A 23,972-nucleotide genomic window follows, 5' to 3' on the forward strand; every position below is an offset into this window, starting at 1 on the left:
AGTAATACTTGTCAGTGTGTAAAAATTTGAAGACCTTTATTGACATAAGACATTTCCGAGACCTTTCCTTACTTCCAACCATAACCCTGAAATCAAATGCTAACCCTCAAACAGCCCTTTGATGAGGTACATGCAGACACTCACACACACACACACACACACACACACACATGCACACAAGATGTCTCATGCATAATTCAGCAGTTAAAATAATAAACCTGATAAAAATAGGTGAAATATGCCCACTGATTCATTCTTTACAGCTAATAAAGTAGATTAAGCCAGTGCTGCATTTTGGCTTTATTATAATGGCTTAGACCTGCCTGCCATATGCCCATCAATAACACATGGCAAATACTTCATATACTCTGGAAGGTGTCTACATCAATCTGCATTATTTTGTTGTGCCTCAAGAAACAGGACACAACAGGAAATTTCCCTTGAAATCAAACACATCTCAGTATTTGAAAAAAGCTGTTTTATTATCATGGAGCCGTGAGTTTGCTAGTTAAGCAAACCATCATAATAGAGAAAAGGCTAGATTGTTTTCAAAGAAAATCACTGAAATTACAATTGTTCACAAATACAGCATCTTTGCTTTGTTCTTACAGCTGTTCAGCTTATTTCCACAGGCTCTTGTCAGCACAAAGTAACCACTGCCAGTCAAAAATGGACATGACTCCTCAAACATTCAGAAAACAGCAGCTGAAAAGCCAGTTTTAAAATAGAAAACTCCTGCTATACAAATCTATGTGCAGGCTGTTGAGAGGGATTTGACAGATGACCACGAGGCTGTGATTACATGCACACTGGTACCGGGATTCTGTGACTGACTCGTGTAAACACCTTGATCTGTTAGTTTCATAGTCTTCATGCTGTCAGTAAGACATGCAGAGTCAGACAGCAGTCACATCATATAGGAGCATGGTTTGTAAATGTAAACACCATACTGTTTAATGCATAAGCTGTTTCACATGTGAGCAACACATACTGTATAAAAGGAAGAACACTGCTACTGCTGTCTAAACAAGAAGGTAACGACTGACATACTGTAACTGTAAGTGTTGAGCAGGCACATGACATTAACACACGTTAACAGCTAAATGAACTGCATGGTGAATTATTAAATTAGGTTAATCTGGAAAAAGTTGAGAAACAGTTGTTTGGCTGGCTGATATTAGTTTGGAGAAGCAAAGTGTATGTCTCTGTACATTCAGGACTTCAGGAGGTTACTGAGGCCGGGTGCCCACCTGACATGTTTTTGTTGGAGCACAATTTCGACATTATGTTGACACTGGTCAGAGTGAAAGAATGCCTGATAATGATCAGGAAGTCGCAAATGAGACCAGCCAATGTATGAATCAGGAAATCTCTTGATTGGGATAATGACATCTCAGCACTGGCCTTTACATTTACACCTGGCTTAAGTCTTGATTCCTGATCAGTTAGTTAATATTATTCAGTAATAACATGAAAATAAGTTAGGTGAGGATATCAGATAACAGCCACGGACGGCCGTCATTTTTTAATCTACGTTGTGTGCACCTATACCTTGCATTGTGTGTTTTTCCTTACACAGACGGGATCTACAGATTACATGTTTATGTCAGATGTAAATGTGGTCACCCAACTGAAACCGTGTTTAGTCTTGAAGGCAGTTTTTGAGATTTGTTCAGAGTCAGTAGAGCCACAGAAGGTTTAAATTATTCATACTAATGAGGCATCTTGGATGAATGGTGAGTCATCTTCACACAGTTTTGTCTTAGCACTTCTGTAAAGAGTAATGTGTCGGGTCAGCAGGGCGGGCAAGTCGAGTCAAGAAAGTGGTCAATTACATGAACATCTTCAACACTGAGCTGGTGTCTGGTGTTTTTGCTCTACATTTCCTATCAAACGGTCCTTGGGACTTCTTAGTTGAGCTTTGTGGCACTCCTTTCATTGTTCATGCACAGCTGCAATCGTGGCTATTGTTAACCACCCAGGAAATATAAAATGAATTGCTTTAAATGCGCCACAGGAATTTTCAGAGAAAGAGGTGCCAGACAGCAGGTGTTCAAATGTGAGCGCTTTCATGAAGTGTATATCACTATTGTGTGGGATTATTTTGTGCTAAAGAGTATCAAAAGAGACATGTTCATATGAAAATGTTGCACATTATTATTTTAACAATAGAAACATCTTGGAGACCGAGTTGTGCGAGAGAAACAAAGAACAAATACCTCAAGTCAGCAGTAATGAGGTAAAATCACTGAGCATGAACCCACACTGAGATGGGAAAAACGCATTTTCTGCTTCTCTCCTCTTAAAATCCCACCCTTGATCCAAACTATTGCAGAGACAGTGGAGTATAAATATCCAATATGAATATTTGGATGGCTGGTTTTCATTGCATTATTTATGTCTCATTGTCAGCTTCTCTTCAATTCTTTTTATTTCCTGTTCTGATTATCTCTTCTCGTCTACCTGTCAGGCAAACACAGATTAGTGCTTCAGCAAAAACACATTAAATGTTTGCAGAGCCAAGGAAGTGACAGACAGTCTGCGTTTTATAGTCCACGCTGCCTTAAACTTCACTGTTGAAAGAGTTTTGGTGCTGGCTGCTCACTGCAGGTGAACAGGCAGGACGTGAATGTAAAAACACTTGGTGTAGATCTTTAATTTTCTCATCATATAAAGAAAAAGCACAGCGAGTAACATAAAAGCCTCCTGACTAACTCAGAGGTAAAGTGTGGAAGTTAAGTTTTTCCAGTGACTTTAATTTTGTATTCATATATACAGCAGGTGCTGAAATTATGTTATAACAGATGGATTTTAGTTGATTCTGCGACTGTGCCATGGCTGAGCTCTTTTGTGTTGATGTGAAACACACATGTCAGTCCTCCAGTCGTCCCACATTATGACACAAAGTGTATGGCTCTGACATCTCACACACCGTTCATCATCCTCATAGAAAAAGTTTTTTAGAAATGAACACTGAGTCCAAAAGTCTAGTTAAACTGGAACAAAGTTGTGTTTTGATCATCACATCTATTCTGCATGTTGCCTTTTAATAAGTTATTTTAAACATTTCAGTATGGCAGAGAAATAGTGTTACAGTATAAGCACACAAATAAACATTTACATTTTTAAATATTGACACCCTCAAAGTGACACCAGAACAGAAGAAAAGAAAATCATGAATTGTTCTGTTTTTGACCTCACATCTTGTTCAGTCACTGGTGCCAGTGGCTGAGGTGCTCTGTGTCTAGTAAAGCACTGAGCTCTTGGTAAATCCTCCCGCTCTGTCCTGTCAGGTCAGCTGGAGGTCAGGGCTCCTGCTAAATAAAATACTCCTTCTGGTTTTCACCAGGAGCGCCCTGAGAGTCCGCCTGGCTGCTGAAGGGGAACTCGTGGCCGTCTTCAGGCTGAGCTGCTTTCACTTCCTGGTTTCGATACGTCTCTTTCCTGCTGCAGATGAATCTGGCCATTATGGCCAATGCGGACACAGTGACGAAGATCACCAAAGCAATTACCCCTTAAAACACAAAAATAAAGAGAAATGACTTTCGCTTCAGAGTCACATGCATGAACGCAGGCAACCTGATTTCTTCAAGGAATACTTAATTTTGGAAAATCTGCTTATGTTCTTGGCAAAGCTACATTGATGGATCGATTGATATCTCTCATATCTGTGCGTTAAGGGTACCCTGTGGAGGTTTTGACCTGTAGAAGCACTATGGAGCAGTTTTATAGATTGACCCTGAGTAATTTCTTTTCTATGATTATGTCTGTTTCTTTTAAAATGTATATTAATGAAAAAAGCTATTTACATTTAAAGAACAAAGTCGTAAGATTAATTCAGACTATTTCTGTCCTCTGTTACGTTATAAATACTGCATCCAGTATCACCATGCTTGACTTTGCAGAGGAGCACTGATATCTTAATGGGTGTTGTTTTGGGACACTGTTGGTTTAGCCAGTCTTCACCTTCCTGACATTTCATCTGAGTTTAAAATACCACATTAAAAACTGTAAAAACACTGCAGTTGCTGTGAGCACAGGGTTGTGACTAAGGATTACGGGGTTTTCCTTTGTGATTTCCATTCCCCAAAAGAGGATTATGCATCCTATCTGGAACATTTTTCCAAAGTTTTGTTTTTCGGTATAAATAAACTCAATTTATATCACTAAATCTTCTAGTTTGATTTCTAAAGCAAACTTGGGAGACAAAATAGTGCTTGACTGAGTTGAATGTTCCATTAAAGTGGTTTTAAAATGGAAATGGGAAAATCTGAAATCCTTTTGTCAGCAAAGTTTTCATGCATTGTGTGAATTCAGGCCCAAAATCTTATCATTAAACTGTCAACTGCTGCCATGATGGATTTCATTACCTCCGATTAGAGCTGAGTCACTCCTGATGGTGTTGACTAAAGGCTGACCTGGATCCACTGAACCAGGTTGGTCTGTAGAGAGTAAGACGGAGAGAAAACAAAGATCAAATATAGACACAGGGTCCAGAAATTAAAGGCAAAAGCATTCACAGAAAAAGATACAGAGCGATGAGGTGAAGGAGTGTATGGGGACAGATGAGGAGAAGGTAGAGTCAGTGAGAGAACATCAGTCAGAAAGTGCTCATTCGAAAACCTCAGCTCGGCCTCAAAGGACTTCACTACAGTTGTCTGACTAATCTCATCTGTTGTAGTGTCGCTCTGCCTGCTTACCGAGGATGATGGTTAATGAGCCCATAAAAAAGTCTAATGAAGAGCCCTAAGAATAATATTTCTGGCCCACCAGACAGATTCCCACTCTGGGAGAGGCCGGGGTGGTTAGCTAATGACATATATGTTCTACAGTATAGTATAGGATAAAAGGGCTGAGTTGGATCCTTGTACCTGATAAGGAGCGTGTGGTTTCTGCAGCGTAGGGATTGGCTGGAGAGGATGAACCACAGCTCGACTGGGCCAACGGGCCAGTGACACTAACAGGGCTGTCAGGGTGCAGCAGAGCAGCCTTCAGAGGACTGATGGAGTTAAATCGAACACCAGACAGACAGCCGGTGAAGCCAAGAGAGGCCAACCCGGCCAGCTCTTCATCCAACTCATCAGACTCTGAGCGCAGAGAGAGAAACACAGACAAGAGAGACGGAGTGAGAACACACATTTGTTATCAGCAAGTTCCAGCTACACAATTAAAATACAGCAGTGATAAACATTTATCTTGATGAGACCACGTACGTGATGATCAGTGCTATCTATCTATGTCTTGATCATTTTAATATCCATTTTGAGTTTTCCAACCCCCACCCCCACCCCCCCAAGGGTGGATGATATTGAAAAACCACACATGATGTTTTTTGAATGCTGAAGACCAAGTTTTGAAAAATTGTTCCTAGAATATTCATGCCTGCTATGGTTAAGGTAAGTGCAACTGTAGGAAACTGAGACACTTGTTGGAGGTCATAGTTAAGGTAAAATATAAACATCAGTGGCTCATGTTGTGGACATCAATCATAGTGTCCAGCATCAAACATGTTCTGTATCCTTTCCCTTTGTCATGCCACAGGACATAGAGGTTGCACTACTTCCCGCATCAGCACTTAATACTGGCACTGGACATCTCCTCCATCTGTGAACATTACTGTTGGGGAGACTGGCTGATCCTCCATTGGGTTTTTTTTACTCCTTGTGCTCCTGCAATGGTTTGAGTGAGGAGATCAGCACCTTCTCTTTCCCAGTGGGCGTTCAGATGGAAAACTGGGTTAACAAAATGCCAGGGGCTGTTTAAGTGGGGGCTTGTTGTTTTTGGGTGCTGGTGAGACAATAATATACAATACAGAAAATCCACTTTAAGGAGGAGGTTCAACTCTTTTGCTGGAAGACTTCAATGGATCCACCTCATTCAAATGAATGATTTGGGATGTGTTCTTACATTGTGTTGGAAAACACAATGAAAAAGGAGACAAGATGTTGACCTGTTTTGTTGAAATAGAAGCTAGCTTTTGAGTGCAACACACCATAAGTAGCAGTTTTAATATATGACGCAAGTCTCAAACCACACTACAATATGAAAGTGAATGAAACAAGCTACATAACTGCTACTTTTCTATTTTTAGAGGGGTACCAGTAACGGTGGTGCTGGAGGGAAGGCATTTGGGTCATTAAAATCAAAGGATTTATTCCCTTTGCAGCATGAATATGCTGAGCAAGTTTCATGGTAATCTACCTTTTACATTATTAGATTACTTGTGTACAAGTCCAGGTTTTAGTGTGAAAGTGTAATGAGGGAAAACTTCTGAGGGGTCACCAAAGACATTAGGATTCATCCTCCTGGGACCATGAGTATCCTCTGACTCAATAGTCCTTAAATGAAAGAAGGACACTGAAGACATGTTCCTAATGTGTATAATATGTGATGTTCAAAACCAAGTTTATGACCTGTTCCTTGGTGTGTAGCGTACGTAGACTTAGGTGTTCAGACAGTTTTTCTCTCAGCTTTTGCTCCAATAACAAGGATCTCAGTTTTGTCTTGTTTTAGCTGTCATAAGCTCTGAGTCATCCGCACACTGATACATGCAATTAAGCTGTTGATAGACCTGTAATCATTCGAGCTTACAGACATATAGCTGGGTATCATCTGCATAATTATGGAAATTGATGTTGCAATTTCTAATAATGAGAGAGAGCAACCCGGTGTTTAGGCCTGTCCAGCAGAATATTATGATATACATGCATAGATCAAAATGTTTATGCTTTTATGTGTTAGTGCTGAATATCAGAGACAATATTTTTATAGGTAAAACTTGAGTTTTTGTCACTCACTGATTGCCTCTAACCTGCCATAACAAAACTGTGTGTCACTTGTAGTTAATGTACTCACAACATCACTATTTGTGATGGCATGGGCTAAATAAAAATCTTGATAAATGTCAGCATGAACTACAATTATTCCTGCAGTGCAGTTTGATTACCCGGCACATCATTATAACCTGACACCTAACCTGATACTTCTTTTCACTGCATTGATGGGACACTACAGAGTGGCCTGGCTGGAGAGGGCTGTTTATCAGCTGTATATTTAATCAGGTTTGATTAAGTTTTTTAAACCTTGCGAGCAGCAGGAAATAATTCAACTTTGAAATATATATCCTGTGACATATGGATATTTATTGAACAGCCTGCAAAAAGGGGGGGATTATTGAGATCGCAGAAAAGTTAATAGAGATTAGAGATTTACGTAACAGATGTAAAATAAGATAGCCAAGCCTGCATTAGTGTACTGTACTTTTTCTCCGTTGTGTAAGAAGACACACTTTATCTCTACCTTTCACTATTTTCTCAAGAATAAATTAAAGCACATGCAGATGGGCGATTTTGTCTCTTTAAGTAAAAACAAATGAGCTTCACCCAACACGCATGTGCACATGTTTTACTTGCTGTATTAAGTAGTCAAACATGTTGTCTTTGTGAGAAAGGAAGATCCAGGAATATAGTCAAAAAAAAAAAAGCTAAACATTTGGAGCGAAACAAGTGAAATGAAGCACAGGAGATCCTAGGATGTAGAGTATTAGTGTTGAATAGAGTCTCTGCCCTCGCCAAGACAGATGATTGGATGTTTGTGCGAGTCGTCAAACCCCACACTGACAGCACTGAGCTTGTATCCATGAACTGAAGATTACCGTCCACCTCCGCCCAGCTGCTGCTCTCTACCCCAAACTCTCCTTCTCTCTTCATCATCTCTCTCTCTTCCTGTCTGTGAGCCTCTCAGTCTCTCCATTCTTTCCTGGTCCATTAGTTAGGCTGATGGATGACAGCGTTGGCAGGGAGTGACAGTATATCAACTATCTTGCTGCCTCTCTGATACTGATATGACTGCCTGAGTCCTCTGGCTCAGCAGAGGGAATGCTGGGTCACATACTAACATGGCCTGCACTGTAAAAAAAAATTGTAATATAACAGAATTTTCCTGTCTATTTTACAGATTTTTTCTGTATTTTTAAAATACCATTTAATTTACAAAAATAGACTGTGATTTTACATGTCAAATGTAAAATAACGTGAAATCACTGTAACTGTGAAAACACACAATATTTCTGTTCTTTTACAAAAAACCCCATTAGAAATACATATATTTATTGTTAAAATACGTTCACAAATGTATCGTTATTTCACAAATATTTGTCTGTTATTTAAGGGAATAAACTGTAAAATCCAACTATAAAACTCTAAAAAAAGGAAAAAATCTTTTAAAATTACTGAGGAATTAATAGTAAAAATTTGTAATTTTACTATAATTTCTTTGTTAATTGACTAATATTTTCATTGAAAATAACTACAATTACTGTAATTTCTAGATGGTAATATTTATTAACATTATATTAACATTTATTTTGAAAGGACATCTAAAGAGACATAGGGAAAGGGGAAAGCTTGAGAGGGTGAATAATATGCTAAGCAAAGAGTTGGACTTTAGGGCTGCATGCCTCTGCTTATGGGGCATCAGCACTACCAAGTGAGTTGCAATTAAATGCTTTCAATAAAGCATTTCACTAATAGATATGCTGCTACTTTATTGCAGCTGCTGCTTCAGAACTGAAACAGACACACTGTTTGATGACTGGATGTTCTCATGTCACTCATGGCATGCTCATATTGTCAAGGGCATTTTTTATAGCCAGACTGTAAATCAGTTTAGGCCTATCAAAGTTACCACCACCTGATTTTAATCCAGGAAAAAGTTTGCAGTCTGAGTATGAATGACTTGTCATGAGTTTCAAAAGGATTTCCTGCAGACCCTTGCTCCTGCATGACCACTGCCATCAGAACCACTCAACCTCCTGGTGTACCTTCAGCATTTGTATATGTACTGCAAATGTTAACTTTAATGTTGAGGTTAAAACTTAACTGCTATTTCATTTAATTTAATTTGAGCCACCTCTAAAGTGAAACTGCATACATCGTGAAGATGAATGATTTGGACTGCTCTGTGTAGGCTACTGAAATGACCGTAGTTAATGAAAATAAACATTTGTGAGCTGCCTAAAACTGCTAATAGGCTAATATGACATGCAGTTTAAATGTAGCAATGGTCTCCAGGGAAAGTAAATGCTGTTGTATTGGCAAACAAATCTCAGTATCTGTCACAATAAAACAAACCAAGAAAAGTAACTGGAAGTGAAGGAGGCCAACACCAGGATAAAACCACATAAACTACATGCTTTTCATCTGCCCACATCCCTGCAATGCTCCCCTTTTAGCCATTACCCCCAACCTTGCCTCAGTTCCCTGCCACCAGCTCCATTTCCTCGGACCGTCACCAGGATTACCTCCCTCATCCAGCCTCACCGTTTTTGATATACAACCCCCTTACCTTTATCTTGCTTGTCTGTGTCCTGCATTTGGGTCTATCTATAGCAAACTGTAACACATCTACTTTTTCTGCAAGATAATAAATGATTTCTTAATACTCATAAACACTTACTCATTCAATGGACAGCATTAATTTGATCTTTTATTAATATCAAATGGGCAAACTAAAGCAGTTATTTTGACCCAGAATAGAAATTTCAAAGGAGGATACTGCGGCTGTAGTGTTGTAGTCAGAGTATTTCTCCATGAAGTAATATACAAGTATAACCTAGCCATCATCATACCAGTGTACCTGATGTTGTTGAGAAATCTTGATGATGCTGTGACTTTTAGATTGAACAAAATGATGCATGACTGGAGTCTGGATGATGTTAGTAGACCCTGCAGACCCTGTTTCCTCAACCTACCACCTGCACCAACATATAATTTATAGGAACAGAAAGTATGAATCAGGACCACAGGCTAATATATATAATTGTATTTCACAGTGTAATCAGGAGACATTCTACTGCTGCAACGTCTCCTTGCACAAACACACACGTACACAAAAAAAAAGTCTCTCGGCACAGACTGGGCCCTGAACGTGATACGACGTGCCATTGGAGTAAAAAGCGCGGTTCCTGTTTGGGTTGGTCGACAGAAAAGGAGAAGATGACATGCCATTGGCTGTTTCGACGTGACACTTAACAAGATCAACAACCACTGCGCGGCGGTTCCAGTTCACCTGACAGAACTTCGTGCTGACAGCAGCTAACGGAAGGACGAAGGTAGAAGGCAAGTATCAAACTGAAGCTGAGTAGCATTAGCTTTATTTACCACCATGCCTTTGAGTTTAGTCAGTCGGCAAAAGGCACCGAATCCGCTGGCATGTCGTCAATTGAAATGTTAGCTAACTATGATGACAAAAGCATGGCCGTCGGCGTCTGGAGCTGCATTTAGTATTCACCTAGACCAGCCACTAACGTTAGCTTACCACTTAACCGTAAGCCATTACGTTTGCTTTTGCGAACTAACTGACACAAGCGGAGAAAAAGACGAACATTTGTTTAGAGCTGCAACAATGAACAATAATCGATTATTAACCCCCTTCTACATTTTCACTAGTTTTTTGTCCATAACTTCCACTGTATGACTTGAAATGGCATGATTTCTGGCTAGAATAGGAAGCTTAATTTTATGTAACTTTTCAAAATTTGGTTTTGAAAATTTTCTAACGTCAATAATGCATTGTTGGCAAAAAAAAATTACATACATTTAATACCCTTAGGGACACTTATGTCCAGGGTTCTAAATTAACACCCGCCAACCCGCCAAATGCGGGCTAAAATTCATATTGGCGGGTGTAAATAAAAACTTACTAGCCAATTTGGCCGGTAATACATTAGGCAATCATGTCAGGCAGAGCCGCTCTGCAGTCCGTCCTACATTTCCCATGAACACTGTCGTAATGCTACGTGATGACGTACAAGACGGCCTTTGGCTGTGCGCACTGCGCAGGCACACTACAGTCTGTAGTGCAACCGGCGCGAGAAACCATGGAAACGCAAACACAAAGAAGAAGAAGAATGAACGGCGGCGTATAAACTGTAAAAAAGGAGACGGAGCTAGCTAAAAGTAAAAAGTAAAGTTAAACTAAATGCTGCGGTGGTTGGGACAGACGTCTGGGCGCGAGAAGAGGAAGGAGGCAGGGGATGAGAATGTCGACAAAGCGTGCGAAACGAAGAAAAGAAAGTTTAACGCTAAATGGCTGACAGGTCGTGAATGGCTTGTGTTTGATCACGAAAATGCCGTCATGTTTTGTAGGGACTGCCGCATGTACACGAAAGAAAAAAACAAGACGAATAATTTTGTGGTGGGGACTAATAATTTTAAAGTCGAGGCAGTAAAGGACCATGAGAGTGCCCGAAGTCATCAGGAGAGCCTAAGGATGGAGCCATTAGTTCTCCAGAGAGCTCTGAAGACATTTGATTCTGAGGAAATGAAATGTTAGTGGTGGGGGTGGTTTATTATTTTATTTTATTATTTTCATTTTATTTTATAGAGGGACTGCAATACTGACTGCTGCACTATTTGTGTTTTCTAGTTGTACATACATAATTCAATTTATTACCAATGCAATTTTTTGCAAGTGTTTAAGTCATGGCTGTTACTTATATATATTTCTTATAAGTGGCACTCATAATCTCTCTTATTTTCACCGGGAAAAAATTTGGCTAGTGGAAATTCTGATTGGCTGGTAACTTTAGAAGATCAAAAAAGTAAATTTAGAACCCTGCTTATGTCCCCTCAAAACAAAACAACAAAACTGATTTTGATGCATTATTGGGGGGCCAAGCCCGCGGGGGCTGGGAACCGCGAATGCTGATGCAGAAGCCCCTGTCCTCCTCTAGCCCCCACCTGCTCCTTTCTTTTCACGCAGACTGCTCCTTCTCCTCCACTTGCAGGTGTCGCTAGTGAGCCATTTTAAGTGTACTTTCTTCCAAAGAAGAGAGAACAAATATTTTATAAATGATACTGAGATTTGGTAATGGTTTATTTCAACCAGTTACTCTTTCTTAAAACAAACATTTTGATCTTCCTCTTGCCTTTTTTAAGGTTTTTGAAATCTTCATTTTGGTGCAACACTAGTCACTGGTCAACATGGAATTCAAAACAATACTGAAAAATATGTAAAGGATAAGCTAACGATCATCTTTTAGTTAATTGAGGGGAGATTGGCTAACACAACTAGGTCAACTATTTCACAACCAATAGCATTTATTTTGATTTTGGCAAATTTCATGATTCATAAATTTGTTTTTGTTTTTTTTTTCCTCTCTCTGCAGATAAGTGGTGCGAGTTGATTTCATGGAGTAAAATGAAAAAGTGAGTACTACACTGCAGTTAAGGATGTCAAAAGATTACACCTGTCGTAGTTGTGGTGCTTCAGTGAATACCCTAAAAGGGTATGTGATGCATCAAGGGCTTCATAAAAATGAGCCACATTATCAGTATGCGTGTTGTATGGAAAGTTGTAAGTTTCGGTTCAGAAATTACAATGCTTTTAAATGTCATGTTTACCGCCATCATCGGCGGTCATCTACCGTGTCACAGTCTCAAACTTTGCAGGCACCCTTTCTATGTCAACTTCCACATTGTCAGAAACAGTTGATCGACCTTAAAGACCTTCTCTGTCACCTAAAATCTCACATTTCAAGAAGAGAGGTAGTGCATTGCCCCTTTAAAGATTGTGATAAAACTTTTTCAGTGACATCATCTTTCACAGCCCACCTATCTAGGAAGCACAAAAACCCCACAGCTCTGCATGTCTCTGGTGCATACTGCCCTCCTTCAGTTCCTAATGAGTCTCAGTCCTCTGTTGCTGAAAGCCAGGCAGATGAAGGGGCAGCTGATGATGAGCCTGAGGCAGATGTCCCAGACCTTGCACAAATGAAAAGTTTGTACATGAGAAATCTGTGCATGTTTTATATGAAACTACAGGCGAAACAACTTATCCCTTCCTCTACAATCCAGTTGATCGTAGAAGAACTGAATAGTCTTAATGGAATGTGCCTGCAGTACACGAAAAGTCAACTGAAAGCATCTCTTCAAACAAAAACTGAACTATCTGAGACTGAAATTGAAGATGTTTTGAAGACCCTAGATGATGTAGATATTCATGGATCCTGCAGCTCCTCCCTTTCCACAGACTACAACAGAAAACGGTATTTTGAGGAGAATTTTCCATATGTGCATCCACAACCCATTTTTTTGGGGTTTGATGAAAATAGAAAGGAGCAATATGCTCAGTATGTTCCCATAAAGCATACATTGACAACTCTGCTAAAACATACTGATGTGCTGGAACAGGGTTCTACATCTGAGAATGAAAGTACACCTCATATTTTAAATGATGTGTGTGATGGATCGGTATTTAAATCCAATCCTCTTTTTGCTGAGTCAGGTCTCACATTAAAAGTGATACTTTATCAAGATGCTTTTGAGGTGGTTAATCCCCTTGGTTCTGCAAAGAAAAAACATAAGATGCTTGGAGTCTACTTCACTCTAGCAAATTTTGAACCTTTTCATCGATCCACTATCGACAACTTGCAGCTTTTGCTTTTGTGCCGAGAAGTTGATTTCAAATATTTTGGCCATGAGAAAGTGTTCTCTCAATTGATAACCGATCTTGGAGAACTGGAGACAAATGGACTGAATATCTCTGGAAACATTGTTAAGGCAACTGTCTTTTGCATTGCCGGTGACAATTTAGGGTCACATAACATTGGTGGATTCACAGAAAATTTCAGTACATCTGAACATTTCTGCCGATATTGTCATGTAACCAGAAGTGAGCTAGACAATTTGGAACACCATGCTCCAATCCGTACAGTACAAGAGTACAATGACACTGTTCAAGAACTGCAAAATGGTGATGCAAGTATAGTCAGAGGCGTGAAATGTAACTCTGTCTTTAATTCACTGACATTTTTTCATGTTTGCCAGCCAGGCCTCCCACCCTGTATTGGCCATGATCTCTTTGAGGGTGTCGTGGCATCTGACCTTGCCATTTACCTGAACCATTTTGTCAAGGTGAAGAAATTCTTCACATATTCACAGCTTAATCGAAGGATCAAACAGTTTAGTTACCAGGGATCTGATGGTAGCTCTAAACCAGCTGAAGTTTCAGAAAAGGGTGTGAAATTAGGTGGCCAGGCAACAGAAAACTGGTCTTTGCTGAGACTTCTCCCCATTATCATTGGTGAAAAGATCACAGACACAGAGGATCCTGTATGGCAACTGACTGTCCAGCTGAAAGAGCTAGTGGAACTGATTTGTGCCCCTACTATATCAGTACCCCAGGTTGCGTTGCTCAGTGTTTTGATTGGTGATTATCTGGAAGGAAGGAAAGAATTTTTTCCTTCACAAAAACTAAAACCAAAGCATCATTACCTCACCCACTACCCTGCCTTAATACTAAAGTTTGGTCCACTCATTCGGCTGTGGACAATGAGGTTCGAGAGCAAACATTCATATTTCAAAAGATGTGTGCGAAGGACACAAAACTTCAAAAATGTATGTCACACACTTGCAAAGAACCATCAGCTACTGCAGGCATACCTACATTCTGGCTCCTTTTTTGCACCCTCATTGGTGGTTAAGAACTCCACTCCTTTCCATGCTGAACTGTACAGCGAAGCAGTGCGCTCTGCAGTAGGAGAAACCTTAGTCAAAGAACCCAATGTTGAGTCAGCTACCGAGGTGCAGTGGAAAGGCACTCAGTACAAAAAGGGACTCTTTCTGTGTTTAAACCAAGGTGAGGCACTTGAATTCGGACAGATTGAGCTCTTGCTTGTGACGCAGGACCAGCATGTGTACTTTATCGTGACACCTCATGACGTGTCCTATATGCCAGCGTTTGCATTGTATGAAGTGAAACAAGCAAGGCAGAGCATGAAATGTTGGAAGCCTGAGCAGAAACTAGATTATTATCCTTTGCCTGTGTACAAGCTTTGTGGGACAAGGGTAATTTCACTTAAGCATAGCATTGTTGACTCAGAGTAATCTGGAGTTTGAGAGATTAAAATCTGACAGTAATGCTTGAAGAACAGTATTTTTCATCCCTTCTAGTCCTCCTAGTCATGGATACAGAGAATCTGCTCCTGTCTTTCATCAAAGCAAGTCTTCCTAAACTGAGAGACCCTGAGCCTTTGCTGGAGCATCTGCAAAGTTTAGGAGTTGAGGACCTGGAGGACCTGAGCTACCTGCAGGAGAGTGACCTCCTTTCTGTCCTGAGACCAGTTGAAGCCAGGAAACTTCTGTCACTGCTCAAAAAGAAAAGTATGTTTCAATTTGTACATAATAAACTTTCACATTAGAAAAATGTACATAGTCAAAATATACTTATTAGGTACACCTATTCAAATTAATGCAGTCCAATACAGCAGTTCTACTATGAATTATACTTCAAAGAATCTTCTCTACATTTTTGTTGATGTTTTCAAAAAGGTGATAACTATAAACTATACTTTGTTCATCATTGATTTCATAGTGGGTGTTAGTGGTGGTGTACTGTACTGCATTATATTGAGAAAGGAACACTTTGAAATATATCAATTGGCTAATGAGTATATAATTATGTTGGGTATTAATATACCCAGATTGAGCAATGTGATGTCTGTATGGTTTAAATATTACTACTATCTGTCCTTTATTAAGGCCAGCAAGATGTCTTGGACAGTCCTCCAAGCAACCAGAGCAACCAACAGTTCAGCAGAGCCAGTACCAGTACAAGTCCAGTAACACAGTCTGACGAGATGGCCCTTTCTGGTGAGTATATGCATCTATTGCACAGAATCACTCTTTTGGGTTAGATGGACTGAAAAATTATATAATCTACCTGTAACTTACTGTAATATAGTGCAATCACCAGCAGTGAATTGACAGTGTGCTTATAAATCAGTATCATAAGTTGGGTCTATCTTTTCTAGATTCTGATTCGGTAGCAAATCACACACAACTAATCAGGGATGAACACAGGATATTTTATTACAATGTACAGAAAAAAATGACTTTTGTATCCACCAGTAACAATAGTTCCCCCAACAAGAATTAGGGATGCACATGGTTAACCGTTTAACCGTTAACCGATAACAGTAACTCTAACCGATTAATACTAACGGTCAATTTTGTTTTTAAGCTACGTAATTCAATCAACTCATGGGGGCGTGTTGACAGGTGCAACACATGCCATCACGTGCTTTCCATCACAGCCCACTTTACAGCGAAGATGAAGAGAGCAAAACGCGACTTGCAAGTACTAAGTTCGTGGCTCACAACAGAGAGCTACATGACAATTACAGTACATGTCACTATATCGATGACTGTAAGCAGAAACACAGTGTCAGTGACCTGTCACAGCAGCCAGCTGGAGCGCAGCTCTCCACTGAGCCCGTGTGTCTCCATGCACGCTGGCATCATATGCAACATTAATATTACAGATATCAATGACGGCTCTGCAGATGACACCTGAAGTCACTGACTAATTCCAGTCTCCTTCGTGTTGTACAGTAGGGGAGGGTGTGTATCCTTGTATGCAATCACGCACAAAACACACATTACATTGAATATTATTTTTTTATGTCCAGACACGTCGCGGGTCATCCAGGTTTACAGTAAAATTGTTCGGAATGAAGCCGCATCATCCAGATAAACATTGAGCTCCATCAGAACTGTTTAAAAATCAGATTTCAGAAGCTCAAACTTTATTTTGGAAATGAAGCAGAACACACAATTAAAGAAATCACCAGCGCGCTCGCTCTCGACATAATTTAAAAAGCAATAGCAGACGATTGAAGCCTACAGTACTGTTAATTATATCTAAAGCTTGTAGCTTTTTTTTTTTTTTTTTTTTACATTTTAGATGAGTAATCTAACTATTTGCCGTCATTGTAAATCTGCAGTTCAGCACCGGACAGCGGATTCCAACCTTTCCTTACATGGAAAGCCTTGTCGGAATGGTGGGACGTTTGTGTGTCGGAATAGCGTATTTCGGGATGGTGATATGTCTAAATGGTGGTATGTCAGAATGGCAGCATGTCGGAATGACGGAATGTCGGAATGGCAGCATGGAAGGGCATTTAAATCTTATCGGTTAACGGTTATTAATCGTTAAAGGGCGTCGGTTAACGGTCATAAAAAAAATCCAAAATGTGCATCCCTAACAAGAATATGTTGTTCATTTAGTTCCCATGTATAGTCAGTCTGGTGTGTATTTTCTTTGCTACCCTTTGTGGTGTGTTATGTTGAGAGCTTGCAAGCTTGTCTGTCCCAAAGCAACGGTGTCATCTATAGCGTGACTGCTGTGGTGTTGGAAAAGGCTGGATCTTCTTGCACCTTTATCCTGGTCCTGGCTCGTAAACTGGATCACTCGTAAATGTTCTCAGACTCAGTAAAAGCTCCAACCTAACAAAAGAAAAACCACACACAACAAAAACAGTCAGGTCTCCCAGTCAACAGTAAGTGAAAAAATGAAAATTTTCAGCCCGATGCTGATAAAGAAAACTCATGAACTCACCCATGTGACCACGCAGGTAATATTTCCACCGTTGCTCTGCTTAGTTGTTTTCATTTCCTCCCATTTCCATTACTGCAATCAGTATCAGGACTACTAACTACTTGCTGGGGTTAAAATGCTATCCACTGACTATTTGTGGAAAGATCTAGATGTTTGAGTTAAAATTATGCATGTTACATTATACATTGTGTAAAATTTAGGGCTGTAGCTGATATCCGAGTACTCGAGTGCTCGCTCGGCTTGGGTGCCATTTCACCTACTTGGATTACCACCCCCCCTACCCCCACCCCGGTTGCTCACAGCTCGGGCGCACTGTCGTTGGCGGCATCAGAGCGCCTTGTCACTGCGCGGATACTCGAGCTTGCGCTGCTTTTGGGCTGTAATTGCACTGCTGCTGAGAATCTGTTTCAGCTCAATATCATGACTTTAAAAACACCAAATGACTTGATTTAAGGTATTTCGTTGTTTAAAATATGTGGAAAAGTAAAATATCACTTCCATGAGGCTGCTGAGTCAGACAGCGACAGATCAAAAGCTGAACTCGGCATTTCCACAGCACAGGTCAAGCTGTACGCAGCCTGCTCACGAAATAAAACAAACAGATCGTGCCTTGGATAAGATGGATAAAAATCAAAGTAACGAGTGGAATTTAGCCCAATGTAACGGAGTAAAAGTAGTATTTCTTCTTCACAAATGTACTCAAGTAAGGGTTGAAACAGTGCTCGTCAGGTCCGCTGACAGCAAGGTTTCTTTTGCTAGTTACTGTGATTTTAAACACAAGTTGTTGTTCACAATGTATCGTTTTTCATGGGAAAAATGAGGTGCGTCCCTGGGGTGCGACCACGACGCGTACCAACATCACTGTAAGCCAATATTTTATTGTTTATTTAGGCCGAAATGTTAATGGTTCCTTCATTGAAGTGTGCACTGCCATTATAAGAAAAATGTTTAGCCTATTAACGGGACAATTTAATTCCGCGGCATTCCTCCTTTTTTTTTGCTCTTTTAATTGCGAGTGATTTGAGGAAGGATGTATGAGGAAAAATATCACACTGTATGGACAACTGTTTCAGCTGTTTTATTAAAATAAAAAGTGTGTTACTTTACTGTCCGATTTACGTGGCAGGCAGTTTCCCCTCTTAATTATAAGTGATCTAACAGGATGGCTGTCTTCGGCTGCTCCGCTCTCCTCCCACATACCGCTGCTCTCCTTCTACATGGCGCTCCGCTCGCGCACCCCCCCCCCCCCCCCCCCCCCCCGCCGCCGCCAAATAATCTGATTACAATCAGCTCAATCAAAATAGACAAGCCCAGAGAGGTGGAATAAACATTTTCTTAAACCGAAAGAAATGAAAATTTTGTCATGTAAACAATGAAACTAAATGTTGTCTGGTTCTGTTCTATCTGCAAAATGTAAACATCACTGTGCATTTACAAGTTCTTTATGGGTCTGAAAATTAAAATTCGACCAGAACCATGGGTGTTGAAGCCTGGACTCAGCGCATCTCACCAGCAGCACTAGCAAGTCTCGGTCCGAACACTGCTAAAAAAAGAGGAGAAATGACCCAAGTCATTTCTATATTGTTTTAGCTGGAACCAACATCCCGAAAGAGGAAAAAGGCTCCATGAAAACCCACCTATTATTTAATAACAGCTAATGTTCTTTGTGTTCTCTCCAGGTGGTTACAGCTCAGAAACTGCGAGTTCACCACGGTCAACAAGTAGTTCAAGTATGGATATCACACCTCGTCAACTGTCTGACAACAGCTGGCATTTCAAATTTCAAACTCCTTGGCAGAAGATTCCATCTGAGATCATCAGAAAGCTGGAAACAGGAAAGCGGCCAACAAAAAGTGAGAGACTTGAAATCATACGGCTCACTGTCAGTGAAATCTTAACCGTGTGCCCAACACCTGGGAAGAAACATATCAGTGAGATAGCTAGGAAGATGACAAAGGCCTACCCTGTGGCATTTACTGATATCATTGAAGGTGAAGTTGTAGGCAGTGGGTATGACTCACTCACCAAACAGATGGTCAGCAGAGTGGATAACCTGAAGAGAGGAAACACTTCACTTTCCTTAAAGAGACAAAGTATTAGCAGCAGTGAAGGAGAGGATACGCCAACTCAGAAAAGAAGACTAGACACTTACGGGTGTATAAACTGGCAACCAACACGGCTGCCACCTGATGAAACCCCTGAATCTCAGAAACATGCACAAGAAGAGTTAAAGAAAATGTGGAGAGAAAGATGCTGTGACAGCAAAGCCATTGAGAATATGATGAGAGCCACTTTCTTCACTCAGAGAAAAGACATTATCAGTGGGACTGAGACTTCTGACTTGACAAAGGAATGGCCATATCTTTTTGAGACAACTGGCATGAAGACTCATTTTAAAGAGCTTACAGGTGTGGACATGGAAGACAAAAACATAGCCAATAAATGTGCCAGAGTTGTTTCATTTCTTAAATCAGGTGACAAGACAGGGAAGATGGAGACCATCTTCAGGGAAATGGAAACATCAAGCAAAAATGTTGCAGATGTGAATGTTGCAGTGTTTCTTCCACTGCTCCTCAAGTACTTCAATGAAGAAGAAGAACAGATGTTCTACAAAGTGGATCAAACAACCCTGCCCTCTGAAGTGGACTGTGCTGGACTTCCAAGTACACCATGTATTGTTGTGTGCGGTATGAATATTTGTCTTTCTCCACCACAATAAATTAAAACCAAAAAAACCAGAAAACTATTACTACTATTACTTTGATTGTTATTGTTGTACTGGACTCAGTGGTAACATGATAATTTAATTTTAATTTTCTCTTGTCCTTCTCTTGTCCCTGTACACAACAGGAAACTCGACTTTGGCAGCAGAGAATTTCATGCTGTCTGTTGACCAGACCATTGTGAATGGCCACATCAGAATCTTCAGTGATGCTCTTTTGCTGATGTTTGGTTCGTACTACTGTATGAACATATCTTACCCAGCAGCCCAAGCATCAACTTTGGAGTTCTTACAGAGGTAAGACACCACTAGTCAATTTAATACATCAAAATAAGATATATAATGCACATACTGTAAAACTGAGCACTGCTCAAGTGCTGAAATGATTAGTACAGGGTTCCCAAACTTTGGCAACTCAGGGCCCACTTAAAAATCTCAAAATTTTTTGCAGCCCACCTCTGCCCTCATTAACAATTCAGAGGCCTAATAATGTGATTTCAGTGTACTTTTTTTTAATCTTAATGATAAAGATAAAACATTCAGGACTGACCTGAAAGTAGCAGGAAGCTCCAAAGTCACTAACGCAGCATGCTGATGCTGCCAGTTCATGGAGCATCCTGACTGAATCCTGAAGAAACCAGAGAATGGCTTCAGTTTGGGAAGATGATTCACTTTCATGTTCACTAAGGGTTGGACAGTTCACTAATCCACAGTATGGTTTGATTTACATTGTTTTTTTCCCTCTCCAGAAACTAACATTCTATTATTACATTTTATTCAAAATAAAGATGGTCAGGGCACCCCTATAGCTCAGTTGGTAGGGTGTGCGCCCCATGTACTGAGGCCGTCAGTTCTCTGCAATGGTCGCAGGTTCGACTTCCGCCTGCGGCCCATTTGCTGCATGGTCAGTCTGGATGACGTGGCATACTGTCAGTGGCGGAACAGCTACGTGTTGTCACATGGAGCTTTCATTCATAATTCTATATAAAATTATGTGATATAAATATTTTATGGAGAAATCTCTCAGTCCCATTGTGGTTTACAGCAGATATTTGTAGTTAAAGTAACTGAGAAGGTTAAACCTCTCGTTTCAGATTTTTTTTTTTTTTCCTCCAAAATAACTGAGCCAGTGGCCCTGAGAGGCAAGGTGAAAAAAAAAAATAATTGCGAGTTATCTCGTACGTACGAGATACTACCTCGTACGTATGAGTTAGTATCTCGTACGTACAAGATAAACTTAAACATTGCCCGTTTTATTTTTTTTTTCCACCTTGCCTTTCAGGGCTTCCGTAATAACATAAAAAATTGATAAAAAAATTTGCTGGGTCTCTGATGCAAGGCTTCAAACACATGATGACCCAAGACAGGCGACCTGACCAGGCCGGACTTATTTCATGAACCGCTCCACATGTTCACGTCACTTTATTTGCCATTAGCACCACTTGCACCCATTTCCTCACTCTTTTCAAACTTTTACTCTTCCTCCCTTTAGCTTTAGCTGCAGCTCAACTATACACGCTCACAACAGGAGGCGGTTTTTCCTATGCGCAGCCCTCTTTTATATACAGTCGGTGCAGCAACAGATGGCAGAGTGACAGGCCGCTATTTATTTCTGCCATGTGATATCGATGAAATTGTAGCCAATAATTTATTGCGATCCCGATTGAAGATCGTTTTATCACCCAGTCCTATATACGTATAATGTATTTAATCCTTTTCTTTAATTCAACAAAAATCATACTATTTTGAAAATGATTATGGTGGCTCACCTGCCCACAGTCTGGGAATCACAGGATTAGTAGATTGATAGATAAACAAAAAAGAAAAACAATTAACACAGTAAAAACAACTGCTCTAAAAACTTTTGCCTTGCTGAGGTGATCACTCAGACCGGACAGGAGCCAGCACTGCCACTGAGGAGGCCCCACTAGGAGGTGGAGTTGGGTTGCAGAGAGAAGCAGCATGGAGCTGCCGAGATGGACCTGTGTTGTGGATATTTCTGTGGGCTGAAGTTAGTTTACTGTTCTGCTCAGCTGTTGGATAACGTTATTAATCTCTGAGGCTGAAGGGACATTACTGAAGATGGTGCTGGGTCCTGTCCGGTCTGGTAGATCTGTCTCCTGCCATGAGTGCTTGCAGTCTGCAGGCAGTCGGCAGGTTGATCTCCAGTCAGGCTTCTCTGCTGTGCATGTAGGCTGAAAGTAAAGCACCTGCACTTCCACAAGTCTCCAAGCATTTCCTGAATTTATCAAAATATCACAATAACAAAATAATAAAATCGAAAACTTCATTTTAATGTTCTGATTTTATTGTAAGAGAAAAACAACCTTGTTTTCTTTTTCTGATTGAGTTATGAAAGATCGACCCATACATGGAGTAGAACAATGTATTATTGACCTCTTTGAATTTTTTTATAATAAAATTTCAGGAATTTATAAAAAAAATGAAGTCATTTTCTATCACAAGGGAGAGTTATGACTAAAAAAATGAGTGAAGATGCCCCCTACTGGATGAAAATGGTCCGAACTTTACCTGAGAGTTCATTTTTGTTTTTCAGATTTTCAGACTGACTGTGTCTCTTATTTATCCTTGATTCATGCTCATGTCAAGTTACAGAAACAGGTGCTTGTTAATCCTTATTTATGAAATAATGACAAAACAAAACTCAAATACCCAAGAAACCTTTGAGTAGCAGATCCTCTTGACCGAAGTTACGTTCTTCTCCCTGAATTAGTATTTATACTACTACTACTACTAATAATAATAATAATAATAATAATGGCTTGGATTTGTATAGTGCTTTTCAAGGCACCCAAAGCGCTTTACAGAAACCATCATTCATTCATACACATTCTTACCAGTGGTGGTAAGCTATGTTTGTAGCCACAGCTGCCCTGGTGCAAACTGAGGGAAGTGTGGCTGCCATTTCGCACCAAACAGTCCTTCCGACCACCTTCAAACATTCATACACATTCATGCACAATACACATACACAGTACTCACATGTTAATCTTTTCATTACATCACTGTTCCACAGTTCCCTGTATGTCCAAATACTCTTTCACAAGCAAGCTCTGTCTAAACTGTTGTGTAACCTTTTTGCAAATGTATGAAAACATTACATTAGAGTACAGTCCACAGTTACTAAAGTTGTTGTTTTTTTTTCATTTCACAGGTGCCTCTTCAAGATAAATCCAGACAAGGGATCAAAAGTGGAGCGGAACGCCACCAAAAAACAACTTGCAGTCAGTCCAAAGGTTCTCACACTCATCACCAAAATTGCAGACTACGAGTGGAGGGAATAAAAAGTGCTCACAAGTTATGGATACTTTGTCCAAGTTACAGACTGTTATGGATTAATGTCCAGTGAGGTTTCATGTAAGCTATTTGTTATGTAGCTTTGTTATCAGTGTTGTGGATGTATAATTACTTGACCAACTTATGGATGCCTTGGATAGAGTATAGATTCATTTACAGTGAGGTTTGACTAAGTTTGTCATCAAAGTTTTGGATGTATGGTTACTTGACCAGGTTATGGATGACTTGGATAGAAATAATACTGTGAATTGGTAACTCAACTTTTTTTTTTTTTTTTTTTACTTTTTTCTTTCATTTCCAATTCAGTTGATTTTTTTTTTTGTTTCAGAGCCAGCCAGCCAATTGATTTTTGAATATTGCTGTAATAATGGTTACCTGTTACAGTTAATAAAAATACTGAAAATGGGAAATTGTAGCTGTTCTTGTTCAGCTTAGTCTCATTTGAATACAACAGAGAATTTTTTTTAAGATGCAAGTCCTTTTAAATATTCAGGAAATCAATGTAAAAGAAAACTAAAAACTACATTTACAA

At 40.0% G+C, this 23,972-nt stretch overlaps 2 protein-coding genes across 2 annotated transcripts in view; one reads left to right on the forward strand and one right to left on the reverse strand.

Moving 5' to 3' along the window:
* Nucleotides 1-2,071: 2,071 nt before the first annotated feature.
* LOC143316108 (contactin-associated protein-like 4) overlaps nucleotides 2,072-23,972 on the reverse strand; it is a 116,738-nt gene continuing 94,837 nt past the window's right edge. The window contains exons 22-24 of the mRNA XM_076723819.1: nucleotides 4,872-5,087; nucleotides 4,371-4,442; nucleotides 2,072-3,514 (exon numbers count right to left, since the gene is read on the reverse strand). Coding sequence (XP_076579934.1) covers nucleotides 3,318-3,514; nucleotides 4,371-4,442; nucleotides 4,872-5,087 — 485 coding nt within the window. The 3' untranslated portion in view covers nucleotides 2,072-3,317. The remainder of the gene's footprint in view (nucleotides 3,515-4,370; nucleotides 4,443-4,871; nucleotides 5,088-23,972) is intronic.
* LOC143316177 (uncharacterized) lies at nucleotides 19,086-23,846 on the forward strand. The gene is made up of 3 exons (XM_076723953.1): nucleotides 19,086-20,087; nucleotides 20,251-20,419; nucleotides 23,298-23,846. Exons 1-3 carry the CDS (start codon nucleotides 19,133-19,135, stop codon nucleotides 23,425-23,427), a joined length of 1,254 nt encoding a protein of 417 aa, XP_076580068.1. The 5' UTR covers nucleotides 19,086-19,132; the 3' UTR covers nucleotides 23,428-23,846.

This window comes from Chaetodon auriga, chromosome 3, assembly GCF_051107435.1.
Source record: "Chaetodon auriga isolate fChaAug3 chromosome 3, fChaAug3.hap1, whole genome shotgun sequence".
Taxonomy (NCBI): domain Eukaryota; kingdom Metazoa; phylum Chordata; class Actinopteri; order Chaetodontiformes; family Chaetodontidae; genus Chaetodon; species Chaetodon auriga.

Excerpts from the sequence above, each read along its gene's own strand:
- LOC143316177 (XM_076723953.1), top strand. The coding sequence starts at position 19,133 with ATGGATATCACACCTCGTCAACTGTCTGACAACAGCTGGCATTTCAAA. Across the intron at positions 20,088-20,250 it reads ACCATGTATTGTTGTGTGCG|GAAACTCGACTTTGGCAGCA; the intron begins GTATGAATATTT and ends TGTACACAACAG. Across the intron at positions 20,420-23,297 it reads ACTTTGGAGTTCTTACAGAG|GTGCCTCTTCAAGATAAATC; the intron begins GTAAGACACCAC and ends TTCATTTCACAG.